Source organism: Neomonachus schauinslandi, chromosome 11, assembly GCF_002201575.2.
Source record: "Neomonachus schauinslandi chromosome 11, ASM220157v2, whole genome shotgun sequence".
Classification (NCBI taxonomy): Eukaryota; Metazoa; Chordata; class Mammalia; order Carnivora; family Phocidae; genus Neomonachus; species Neomonachus schauinslandi.
The window spans coordinates 47,952,328-47,965,085 of NC_058413.1; the positions used below are offsets into that span (position 1 = coordinate 47,952,328).

The 12,758-nt window shown below is 39.6% G+C and overlaps 1 protein-coding gene across 3 annotated transcripts in view; it reads left to right on the forward strand.

Moving 5' to 3' along the window:
- STK33 (serine/threonine kinase 33) overlaps positions 1–10,385 on the forward strand; it is a 70,008-nt gene extending 59,623 nt beyond the window's left edge. For 2 of the 3 annotated variants that reach the window (XM_021685743.1, XM_044919453.1), the window contains one exon: positions 9,805–10,385. In XM_021685743.1, the coding sequence (XP_021541418.1) occupies positions 9,805–10,017 (213 nt within the window). In that variant the 3' untranslated portion in view covers positions 10,018–10,385. Of the gene's footprint in view, positions 1–907; positions 951–9,804 lie in introns of those variants that run through there. The other variant, XM_021685744.2, reaches the window with a different exon arrangement.
- The last annotated feature ends 2,373 nt before the right edge of the window (positions 10,386–12,758 follow it).

Below are 12,758 nucleotides of genomic sequence, written 5' to 3' on the forward strand. Positions count from 1 at the left end.
GGCAGAGACTGCCTACATGACCAGTTCCCAGTAAAAACCTAGGGTTCCATCTCTAAGACCTTTCCTGCTTGGCAACATTTGACATGTGTTGTCACAGCTCATTGCTGGGGTAATTAAGTGCATTCTATGTGACTCCTGAGAGAAGACCCTTGGAACCTTGAGCCTGGTTTCTACTGGACTTCACCTCAAGTGCCTCTTACCTTTGCTAACTGTGCTTTGTAATAAATTGTAGCAATGAGTACAACTATATGCTGAGTCCTGTGAATCCTCCTAATGAATCATGGAACCTGGGGGTGATTTGAGGGACCTCCCAAACACTGTAGTATAAGTGCAGCAATAGGTGACTAATACAGGTACAAATAACCATGCTAACATGAATCTTGACATGTTGTTCTTTGACTCATGCTTTTTATAATGCCAATGCTAGTTTGGATTCATAGGATTTTGTCCCTACTACTCCCACTAGAACCTTCTGTGTAAGGCTTAGGTTTTACCACAAGCTTAGCCAGACTTCCACAGTTGAGGGGAAGTATTAGTGAAACCTTTCAAATCATTACCCTCCTCTCCCAAGCCTGGCTTTTGCTCAGCTCCCCTTATGGACTATAGCTGTTAGGATATGCTATGTATCTTTTCCCTATGGAGAACCAACCCATTGGGTTGGGTTATAACAAATATTGCTTTAATTCCACATATATTAATTTGGGTCTGTTCATCTCTTATCCTGCCTTTAGGCTATAATTGTCACATGTATGATAGCTACATAATTATAAACCCCACAAAACAATGTTTTAATTTTTGCTTTAAATAGTCATATATATTTCCAAGAAATTAAGAGGATATTTTGTCTGTTATATATACCCAGGTATTTACCATTTCTGATGTTCTTATTTCTTTTCTGAAAATCCAGTTTTCCATCTGGTATCATTTCCCTTCAGCTTGATTCAGTCTCCATTTCTCTGTTAAACGTATCTGGTGAGTATTTAATTTTAGGTATTATATTCTAAAATTCCCATTTGATCCTGTTTTATTATTTCTACTTCTCTTCAGAGATTTCCTTTATTCCTCAAAGAATATTTTCCTTTGCATCATTGGTAATAGTTATGATAACTGCTTTAAAATCCTTGTTTGCTAATTCCAACATCTGGGTCATCTCAGGGTCTGTCTCTATTGATTATTATTTCTGTTGAGTAGTCTGGGATTGTATCTTAGATATTGGAAATGTTATGTTGTGCTGATTCTGGATTTGACTATGTTCCTCCAAAAAGTGTTGATATTTCTGTTTTGGCAGGCAAGTAGTTGGTTGGAGGCAAATTGTCTCTTAGCCAGCAGTTCAAATCTTAGGTCAGTTCATTTCTCTTTGGCTGGGCAGGATTTAGGATGCCCTTTCTCTGGCTATCTCCTTTAAGGGATTTCCTCATTACTTTCTTGTGTCTCTGGTTGTTTTGAATTCTGTCCCCTAATTCTTTAGACTAGAGAGAGAAAATTGTAAAAGTGTCCAGGGTTAGGAGAGTGGTGGTGAGGAACACATTGCCATTGAAGGAGCAACATTTGATATATCAACAGAAATAATGGAAGCCAGAAGACAATAGAGTGACATTGTTGAAGTCTTAAGTGCAAAATAAAACTAAAAAATTGCCAACTTGGAATTCTATATCTAGTGATAATTTTCTTCAAAAATAAAGATAAAATAAAAAAATATTTTCAAGTATGTAAAAGATGAGAGAATTTGTTACCAACATTTCTTACTATAAGAAATGCTAAAAGAAATTTCTCAAAGTAAAAAAAAAAAAAAAATGACCCCAGATGGAAATCCTGACTACAGGAAGGTATGAAGGGCAATAGCAAGGGTAAATATGTGAATAAATGTAAAATAATGTTGACTGCTTGAAACAATAGCAATAATAATGAATCTAAGCTTTCATCTCAATAAGCTAGGAAAAGAACAACAAATTAAGTACCCTTCCTACAAGAGGATATTGTGAATGATTTAGTCCCAATAAATTAGAATATTTATATGAAATGATCAGATTTCTTTAAAAAACATCAAAGCAGATATACAAAAATACAAAATCTGAATAATTTTATATTTACTTTAAAAATTGAATCTGTAATTAAGAACTTTCCAGTAAAGAAAATTTCAGTCTCAAATTACTTCACTGGTTAATTGTTTAAATATTTGCAGAAAAGAAAGCTTGTTACACAAATTCTTGAGAATATTTCCCAATTCATTTATAAAGCAAGTAAACTTTAATACCAAAATATGACAGGGATATTATAAGAAAAGGAAATTGTTAGCCGGTATCTCTCATAAATATAGATATAAAAATCTCAAGCTCAGTATTAGCAAAGTGAATCCAGAAATATATAAAAGAAATAGCACATTCTTGATCAAGTATACAGTATATTCCAGGGATGTATGTTTGGATTAACATCCAAAAATCAACCAATGTAATTCACCATATTAATAAGTAAAGGAGAAAAGCCATATGACTATCTCAATAATTGTGAAAAAAAACATTTGATGAAATTCAACACTCAAACATGAGTAGTAGACTAGAAACAGATGGTAACTTCTTTCATATATTAAGGGATTTTTATATTTAAAAAATCTCCTCTAAAGCTAATATCATTCTTTTTTTTAAAGCTAATATCATTCTTTTTTTTTAAGATTTATTTATTTATTTGAAGTGGGGAGAGAGAGAGAGGGAGAAAGTGTGTGGGGGGGGAGCAGAGGGAGAGAATCTTTAAGCAGACTCCCTGCTGAGCGGGGAGCCTGATGTGGGGCTCCATCTCATAACTCATGAGATCATGACCTGAGCCAACACAAAGATTCAGATGTTCAACCAATTGAGCCACCCAGACACCCCAAAACTAATATCATTCTTAATGGTGACATATTGAACACTTTCCAACTGAAGGTAGGAGAAAGGCAAAGAAGCCCATTTCTACTTCTCTTTAATATTGTACTAGAGATCTTAGCCAATGCAACAAGGCACATAAAAGAAAATTACATAGGCTGGAAAAGAAGAATAAAACTCTCTATTTATAGATGACACGATTGTGTACAAAAATATCCCATGGAATCTACAAAATGTGAATTAAACAGTTTTCAGGGCGCAAGATCTGTATACAAAAATAAAGTGTATTTTGATATACTAACAATGAATAATTAAAAAACAAAATCTTAAAATACCATTTAAAATATCACGAAACATAAAATACTTAGTCTTAACTCTAACAAAATATGTGTAAAATATTTATACCAAATCCCACAACACATTGAAATTGAAGAAGACTGAAATATTTGGAAAGAAATACCATGTTTATGGATTGGAAGATTTGATACTGTTAAGATGTCAATTCTCCCCAAACTGATTTATAACTTTAAAGCAATCCCAATTAAAATCGAGGGCTTTGCTTTTCTGTTAGAAATTGACAAGATGCTTCTAAAATTTGTTCGGAAATATGTAAGACCGAGAATAGCCAAAATCGCTCAAAAAAACAAAGTTGGAGAACTTACATGACGTGGTTTCAGCACTTACTATATAGCTACAGTAATTAATACAATGTGGTATTGATGTAAGAATAGACAAATCCAGGAAACAAAATACAATCTAGAAATAGACCCACCCTTAGGTAGTCAGCTGATTTTTGACAGAGATTTCAAAGCCATTCAATAGGGGAAAAGATAGTTGTTGTTGTTGTTGTTGTTGTTTTTCCAGTAAATAGTGCTAAACTAATAAGATATCCATATGGGGAAAAATGAACTTTGACCCCCCAGCTTACACTGTACACAAAAATTAGTTTGAAATGGTAGTAGACCTAAATCTAAAAGCTAAACTGTAAAGCTCATAGGAGAAAACGTAGGAGAATATCTTCCAACCAGAGAGTAGTCAAAGATTTCTTAGAACACCAGGCAGCATTTAAAAAACTCAGATCAAATGGACTTCTTCAAAGTAAATGCATTTTCTCATCTAAAGCATATTAAGAAATGGAATAGGCAAGCCACAGACGGGAGAAAAAAATTTCAATAGATGTATCTAACAAAGGACTTGTTTCCCAAATATTGAGACAGTTCCTACAACTCAATAATAATAAGGCAACTCCACTTTTAAAATATGCATAAGATTTGAACAGACATTTCAGATAGGAAAATATACTAATAGGCAATAAGCATATAAAATATGCAACATCACTAGTTATCAGGAGAATGCAAATGATAATAGGAAAAGCTACAATGATACATCACTGTATCCTTTCTAGAATGGCCAGAATTTAAAAAGACAAGTTCATATTTTAGCAAATATTAGAGCAAGTAGAATTTTCCTATATTGCTTGTGGATTGCAAAATGGTACAGTTTCTTTGGAATACAGTTGGGCAGTTACTTATAAAGTTAAACATTTACTTATCATTTATCCATAAATCCCAAATTTGAGTTCAAAAAAGGACTTGTAGGATATATTTATAGCAGCTTTATATATAAAGAGCCCCAAACTGGAAACAGCCCAAATATCCATTAATAGAAGAATGGATAAACAAATTGTGGTATATCCATACAATGGAATACTACTTGATAATAAAAAGGAATGAACCATTAATACATGGGTGAATCTCAAAAACATATGTTGTAATACCATGAGACTCTATAATTATCTCAGTAAAAGTTTCTTTTTTTAGAATCTCAATATAAATTTCAATCTAAAAACATGTTAAGCAAAAGAAGTCAGACACAAGAGTACACACAGTATGTTTCATTTACATGAAGTTTCAGAGAAGTAATTATGTTGAAAAATATCAGAACACTGGTAGCTTCAGGATGGGAAGGAGTTGAGTGGGATGTGGCCCCTGGGAAATTTGTAGGGAGTTGTTCTATTTCTTGATTGGGGTGTTGGTTATACAGGTCTGTGTATTGTCAAAACTTATCAAACTGTACACTTGAGATTTGTACATTCTACTGGATGTAAATTGTACTTTAACTAAAAAAGAAAAGAGAAATTTATATCTCTCTAATTTGCAAGTTAGATTTTATTTTCATTAACTCCCTACAAGGCCCAGCTATTTATGTAGGTAGCCTTATAAAACAACTCTATATATTTGGAAGTTAATTACTCTTCTTCCCTTTCATTTTTCTTTCCCTTCCTTCTTCCTTCTGAAAACCATAGGAATGTGAGAGAATGTGGGTGACCATTGCAAGCAAAGCTGGAGCTGAAAACTTGTATCAGAATGTTTTGTCACTTGGACCTTGTGCAGGCCTATAATTTGAATGTGTGACTCTAGAAATGGTTGCTATGGTGATAAACCACTTTACTTAAATAGCATGTATTTTACTCAAAATTCAGAGAAATGGTAACAGTTTCTAGTAATCATGTACTGGTATTAACTTGGAGGGATATGCCTAGAGCTTACAGGTTTTGCATCCATTATCACCAGATGAGTTCATCAGGTTAAAGTTATGCCAGTGAATAATGAAATATGTGTATTTAGCCCAATTTTCTTGTTACATATCTCCCCTTGCACACATGGAGCCCCTTTCCAAGATGAATAATATGAGCTGGAGAAATCAGGCCAAGGGTGCTGAGTTACTAAGAGATGAAACTGGAGGAAACTTGAAAGGTCATCTTTTCCATCATCCTGCCTCCAGTAGGGCTGACTATTCTTCACCCGTCCCAAGTGGTAAGAGTCTGTCAAGGCTGAGGAACAATTGAAATGCTGCTTGGGCCAGCCCCTGGTGTAACCATCCTGACTGCAGCACTCAGAGACACCGTCTAGCTCCACAGAGCTGAGCTCTCTCCCCTTCTGCATTCTACAGAGTGTGATTATATATGTCCTCTTAGTCTTTATATTTCTAGACCGAAGAGCTCTCTTGTAAAGAAACCTCCATCCATTAATCATATTAGTAACCTGTCTGTAAACCTTCTCTGGTTCCTTTATCTCTGTTCAAGCTGATTGCAGTGTTTCAGGTATGAATTCTTCATGATTTTATATAAGGATAGAAGGATTTTTTTCTTTGTTTCTAAGATGCTTTCTGATGATAGCCAGGTTTTCTTGATCACTGTGCAATGATATGTTATGCCAGTATCTTCAGAGAACAATCTACAGTGATTTGTAGATCCTTGTCTTGGACAGATAATGATGGCCAACAATCTCATAATGATCATTTAGACTCTTTTCCCCCAGACCGGAATATTGAAATTCCCCTCTCATCTTCCTCCCCCTCTGTGCAATCTTATGGGAGATCCTCACCTTCTATTTGCCTTTTATGACCTGGAAGATCTTAGTAATTCCTATAGCCTTGGCAATTTCAGTTTTCATTTCTCTGTCATATTACTTACAAAACTGTAAATTGCATCAGTGACAGCATAGATCCCTGAGGAATCCCCTCAACTATGAGAGAAGAAAAAGAGAAACCTAAAATTTAGATAACCTGTAACCTGCAGAGGAAATCCCTGAAACATTAAGATTTGTTTATATTCCTAGAGAAAAGCCTAGAAGCTGGAATTTGCCTTGGCCATTTGTGTTCAGGGAGATGAGAGGCGTGGCTCTCGGTGAAGAAAGCTACAGCTCAGTCTGAAGGACAGACACCATGAGGGCCAGCCTGCACCCATGTTTTGTTAACATCAGAGCACAGTTTCAGTGAGGTGATATTTAAGAGGGGAGACTGAGAGTCTTCAGGAAAGCTCTTACAATTCTGATTCCTGAACAGTGGCATCCTAAACTTAACGCAACTGCAAATTAGCAAAGAGAAATGGTAAAGTGTACATGTGCATGCACACACACACACACACACACACACAACACATCTTACAAGGTACACACATACACACAGAAGCTTCTAAGCATTTGCAATAAACATTTCGCATAAAGGTGAGTAGATTTACGTTGATGTCACCAGAGAGTAAAGGAACAAATATTGAGATTTGTTTCAGTGCAACCAGTTTTAGGCCAACTTGGAGTTCAATTAAAATATAGATGACTGTATTAATTTGAATATGTATTAAATACCAAATTGAGAAAGAAATAAGAAAACAGGCACTCATATGTTGCTGGTAAGAATATAGGTTGGTACAACTGCAGTGGAAGGCGATATGGCAGTAGCTTTGAAAACTACAAATCCATCTATATTTTGACCCAGGAGTCCCACTTCTAAAATAGATATCCTGTAGACATACTTGCACACCCACAAAATGACACAAGTGCAAGATTATTCACAGCAGCACTATTTGTACTAGGAAAAGTTTGGAAACAACCTGAATGCCCACTGTGAAGGGACTGGCTAAATAAATTGTAGTCCCTTCAAACAAGAGAAGCCTGCATTGCTGAAAAGAAGAATGAGCACCCTTTTTTACGTATGGACACAGAAGGATCCTCAAGATAATCATTAGTTGAAAAAAATCAAGATGTAAAAGAGTGCTTATAGTGAGCTACCATTTGTGTAAAAAAAGGGAGAAGAAAGCATGTCAACATATGGATTGGACTGAACCATATGCAATTGCCATTATTAGGCTGTTTTTGACCTGCAGAAATGACTACCAATTCAGTTTGGTTCCACTTAATATTTGCTTGAAGATGCATGACCTCTCTCTGGAAATGTACACTGTAAATTGATAATATTGGTTGTCTTTGATGTGGGGCAGAGCTGAGTTAACTGGGAAGCAGGGAGGAGATTTTTAACACTGTGAATATTAAATCATGGGGGTGTGCCATCTATTTTAAAAATATATCACTAAAATTGGATATGAATAAATAAAATAAAGAAATGTAGCCGAGGAATATCATTTCCTCATCTTGCTCAAGAATGAAACTGAGAAATATCATGTTTCTGCACTGAAGTAAGCAAACATTTTGGTTTAGTTTCCTCTTCCCTTCCCCTTTGCCAGGAAATCCTGAGGATTATCTTAAGATATCTTATCCAAGAAGAAAATACCAGAGCCTCTAGTGATTTTGGAAAAACTAATCTGCATCACTACCCCCACCCACAGAGACTGTTTCTGAGTATTTCTTCCTGGTGAAGCAACTTCTAGTCTACTTTCGTGACTCAAGTCCACTAACAAATGGAACCGTGGAGAAGAATGGAAGTGTTAAGATAGATATGAATTTGCACACATTAAAAAGAAAACGCCAGAGTCTCTGTTCCTACTCTAGAGAACAGTAGTTGTAGTGGACACGTTGAAAAACATTTCCTCGACTACTTGGGTGATAGCTCAAAAGGTGGAAATGTCAAAAGGGAGAAGGTTACACTGAGATTCGCCTTTTAATAGGATTTGTATGTCAAGTGAATTAAACTTTCATGAATTGAAATTTCCAAGATAGGTTTCCTGTCTTAGGGATCAGTGCTGCATTCAACAAAGCAGCTTCTCTCCACTGGACATGGAAACATCGGGGGAGTTGACTCTCACCCCGTTGTGGCACGTGGACATTCTCAGTGAGAGGGTAGAGGCTGTATGGCTGAATGCTAATGCATTTTCAGTATTTTCTGTTTCGTGAAAGAATACACGTGGAAGCAACCTAGAAATTTTGTTGGGAAAAAAAATCTATGGAGAAAAGGACTTTTTTACATTTCCAAAGGTAGACTAATTTTTCAATCTACAAATATACGAGCTCGAGACTTAGCATACACTGTTATGAAGCCATACACGAGTGATGTTCCGAAGAGGCACATACCTCAGGGCTGTCTGCAATACAGCACACGTCAGGTGGCTTTTCTCTTTCTCTAAATATAGCTGTCCAAAATCATAAATGACCTGAAGTTCTGCTGGGGCCCTGGGAGGTCACTTGTTCATCGGGCAAATCGATATTAAGTGCCTACTACCGTGTATAAAACATGGCCATTGGTATCACAAGAGCCTGAGTGATCAAAGAAACCAGGTTTATTTGTAGTGTGTTACCTGTAATGTTTTCACATCCTTTGAAAATTGCTAACCTGATTATCAACTCCTATGTAGAGTAACTTTGCATTCACCAGAGTGTTAAACATCTGAGCCCTTTCCAGACGGTTCTGTGTACGTGAGGCCTACTGTATCTATTCTCCCGTGTCTCATCCCCCACCCTGCTGTGTCCCCCACTCCTAAGACGTTCTCTGCTTTTTTCTGTTCTGTTCTGTGCTCGCCTTCATTTCAGGAGAAGTGATCACTTCTAAAATGGGTCTAAGGTCAAAATGGACTCTGCTTCCCTCATGACAGCAGAATTGAAGACCATTTCCTCTGCCGTGGGGTGAGGTGACCTGAGAAAACACAATTGCCTATTGAGATCTCTCCTACTTGGTTTGTACTTTAAAGAAGCACTTTACCGGCCACCATCTTTGTGCATTCTCAGAGTGAACCCACGTGGGAAATGTGCTAATGCATGGTCCCCGTTTACCCGCATGGCATCGAGACTCTGAGAGGTCCGTGGACCTGCCCAAGTGGAGTGACTGGGATTAGAAGCCAGTCCCTGGAGTCAGCACAGAGAACGGCATGGCAGAGCCGGCCTAGAAATCTGGTAAAGATGCAGTGGGTGCGGTTCTGTCCTGGCCGACTTCCCTGTGCACATGTTGTAGACATTTACTTTGATTTTGCGTGGCAGATGATCTGAAATTGTGCCTCTAGTTTGCGCTACACCGAACCCTAAACAAGCCTCTTTTCTTGAAGGCGCTAAAGGACCTTACTCTGGCATTTAATAGCAGCTTTGTGGTGTGATTATGTCTCCCCTTTGGAGAGCGCTCCACCTTGCAGATCCTGGGCAACTTTGTGGTCCCTTGCTTCTTTGAATTGGTGTCTATTGCTTCCTGTCTGAAAGTTAATCCAGGCCTTTTCTTTTATTTCCAGTCCACGGCTTATGTAAAGAAATTCCCTGTGACCTGCAAGAAGGAAAATGCAGACAACTTGGACACGAAGTGTGCAAGTTCCACATCTAGCAGACACCTTCCAGGTGGCTTCAAGGCAGAGCCAGAGAAATCCCCCATGACTTCAAGCCAAGGGACAGCAACCAAATACATTGCCAAATCCAATGCCATGCCTAGAACCAAAAAGAAACTCTAAGTGTCCTTCAGTGATGCACGGTACAAACACAGAGCTGCTCCTGCTGGCGCTAAGATGAGGCGATGGGAGGGGAGAGGACAGGACCAGGAGGAGCCTTTAGCCACTTAGCCCTGCTGAGCCCTGCCCTGTGTTTGCACCAGCTGCACCGCGAAGGCAAGCCGGTCGCCGGCAGCCCGTGGTTCAGGCCAGCGGCCACCCGGCTCCATGGCGGGCTGTGGCCGCAACCAACCCAAGGGGTTTTCGAGAGTTGTTTAGAGGAGTACAGGCCCTCAAAGCAAGGCGGTGGGCATGCTTGCTCAGTTTTCCTTCAGATTCTTATATTTAGGCACAATGATTTGTAGGAGAAAATGAGAGCCGGATATGGCAGTGGAGGTTCTGAATAATTATGTGCACTTGGCACTGGAAGATTTTGTTAGGAAATCACTAATAAACTTGCCATAGGCATAACAGCAGAAGCGCTTCAGCCATTCACATGTGTTCTTGTGATTTTAGGTTGCTATAGAGTATTTAAGACAACTTATTTTAAATGTAGAAAAATAGGAGATTTTGTAACTGCTTGCCATTAACTTGCTGCTAAATTCCCAATATATTGATTGAATCAATAAAAAACAGATGTTACCCATGCACGTTAATTTTTATGTTAACAAGAGGTGGATAGAATAAGGTCCTTGAAGCCCTCGTGCAAATTAAGTTTGGCCTGCTTCTGCGAAGGTAGGCACATAGCTTTGGTGGGGAGGTCATGAAGCTGGGTATAGGGGAAAATACATCATTACCCTGGGTGTTATTAGGTATCTCCTTTCCACCTGGGCAAATAACTTTGTCATTCCAGATCAAACTGGGTGAAGAGATGCTTAGCCTGGCCCTCCAAACAAATTCTAAAGAAGCTATTTGCATTTGCTTTTACCTCCCCTTAAAGTAATAACCTAGTTGCAGCCCACCTCCCCCCATGGGGTTGTCGTAGACCTCCCAAATGACGCACAACTGGCCTGCGGAGCACGTACTAGTTGCATATAAATCCACTCAGCGGCTGACAGTGATAGAAGTACCTCGCGGGATTAATGTGGACGACACTGTTGTACTCGTGAACCGGGCAAAGCAGGCACCCGCCTGTGTTGGCCCTGGCTGAGCAGCTCTGTAGGGACCTTCTGAGTGCCTTCGGTGTGCTTCCCTGGGGGGATCCGCCAGCTACAGTGTACCTGCTTTAAATGCTTTATTTTAAAACTGGAGTTGGCATAGCTCCTTCCAGGTCTTTCCCCCTTACTGGTTATTACCTCCAGTCCTACCAGGAGCCCATAAGCCATCTCCTGAGCTTTATGCCTTCTGTCAGGGTTTAGTGAGCCAGTCTTCAAGGAGTATGTTCTATTTACCTGCTGAGAAGCCCGGCCTCATTAGCTAAGTGGAGATTTCCCTTCTCTAGGAGTCCTCCTGAAGGCCAGGGGTAAGAGCTAACCACTGCTCTCCTCGCCAAAAAGCCAAGGGACACAGTGGCTTTGATTCTGCTCATCCCCTGAGCCTGAAAATGGAATATTCCCTGTATCTAAAATGCTCTTGCTTTCCTAGTGATACAGTCTTTTGTATCACGTATTAGAGGAGTCTGATGTTAACTTTAATATTATCCAAATTTCAGCCCACATTTCTCTTTGGCCTTGAATTAGCGATTCTGCTCGGTAAGCGTGGCCCAAGGGCCAGAACTAGGCACTGAGTGGAAGGTGAAGACGATTAATAACTTGTTCTTGTGTCTGCACCTTTTCTCTCCAGCACCAAGCCAGACCAACCATCCTTCCCGCCATAAAATCATTCTGTCAGCCCTCATCTGTCTAGACCTTCATTTTATTTATGTAGAATCATTTTGATAGAAGCTTAGCTCACTCTTTCTAAAGGGAATTTTCACATCATTTTGATTCGTTATTTATTTGTATGGAACACCTGGGCCAGGCCATATCTGAGCTTTTTCCCCCAACTGTTGTACCTCTTTACCATCTGGGGACATGTGGCCTCACTCTCTTCATTTGCTTTCATGGCTGTGAAAAAAAGCAGCTCTTCTGGTGCAGAATGGTTTTTGGTGACCAATAGGCCAACTCCAAGGCATTGGTAGCCATCACTGAGAGCTCTCCGGGGCACTGCATGGAGGGACGGGCTTTGCAGGACCCAGAGGGACGCTAGGACAGGACAGAGCAGGCGCCCTTGCCAAGGCATGCAAATGCTGATCACACCGCGAATTGAATAGCAGACAAGTCAAGGCAGGAGATAAAATTGATAAACGCAGGCTTGGGGCTGAGGAGAAGTTCAGCTGAGGAGAACAGAAGATGCTATCAGATAAGGGCTTAAATCAGAAGAGCAAGGGAGATGGGTTGGGGGGAAGGGAGCAGAAAGGAAACAAAGTATAATTACTCAAGAACACTGGACGCCAACACACAGTTCTGCCAAACCGGGAGCTGGTGTCAGAGGAAGGATGCGCTGTGGAGTGCTGGCCCCCGGCCCGGCTGAGGGAGAGCCTGCCCTCCGGGGCCTGTGCCTGACGCACCCAGATGAAGACGCAGGCAGAAGAGAGGAAGACTGGGGGGATGGGAGCTCAGCGAGGCTGCACTGGTGGCCCCAGGGCCGCCCTTCCCTTTTGAGCAGGTATGCTATGGGGTGTTGCTAGGGGAAGGGAGCAAAAGACCAAAACATGTTGTGCTTATCACTGAACTGCTTTGTTTAAATAATTCTATTTGACTCCAAATTGTAAGTTCCAGGTTAGA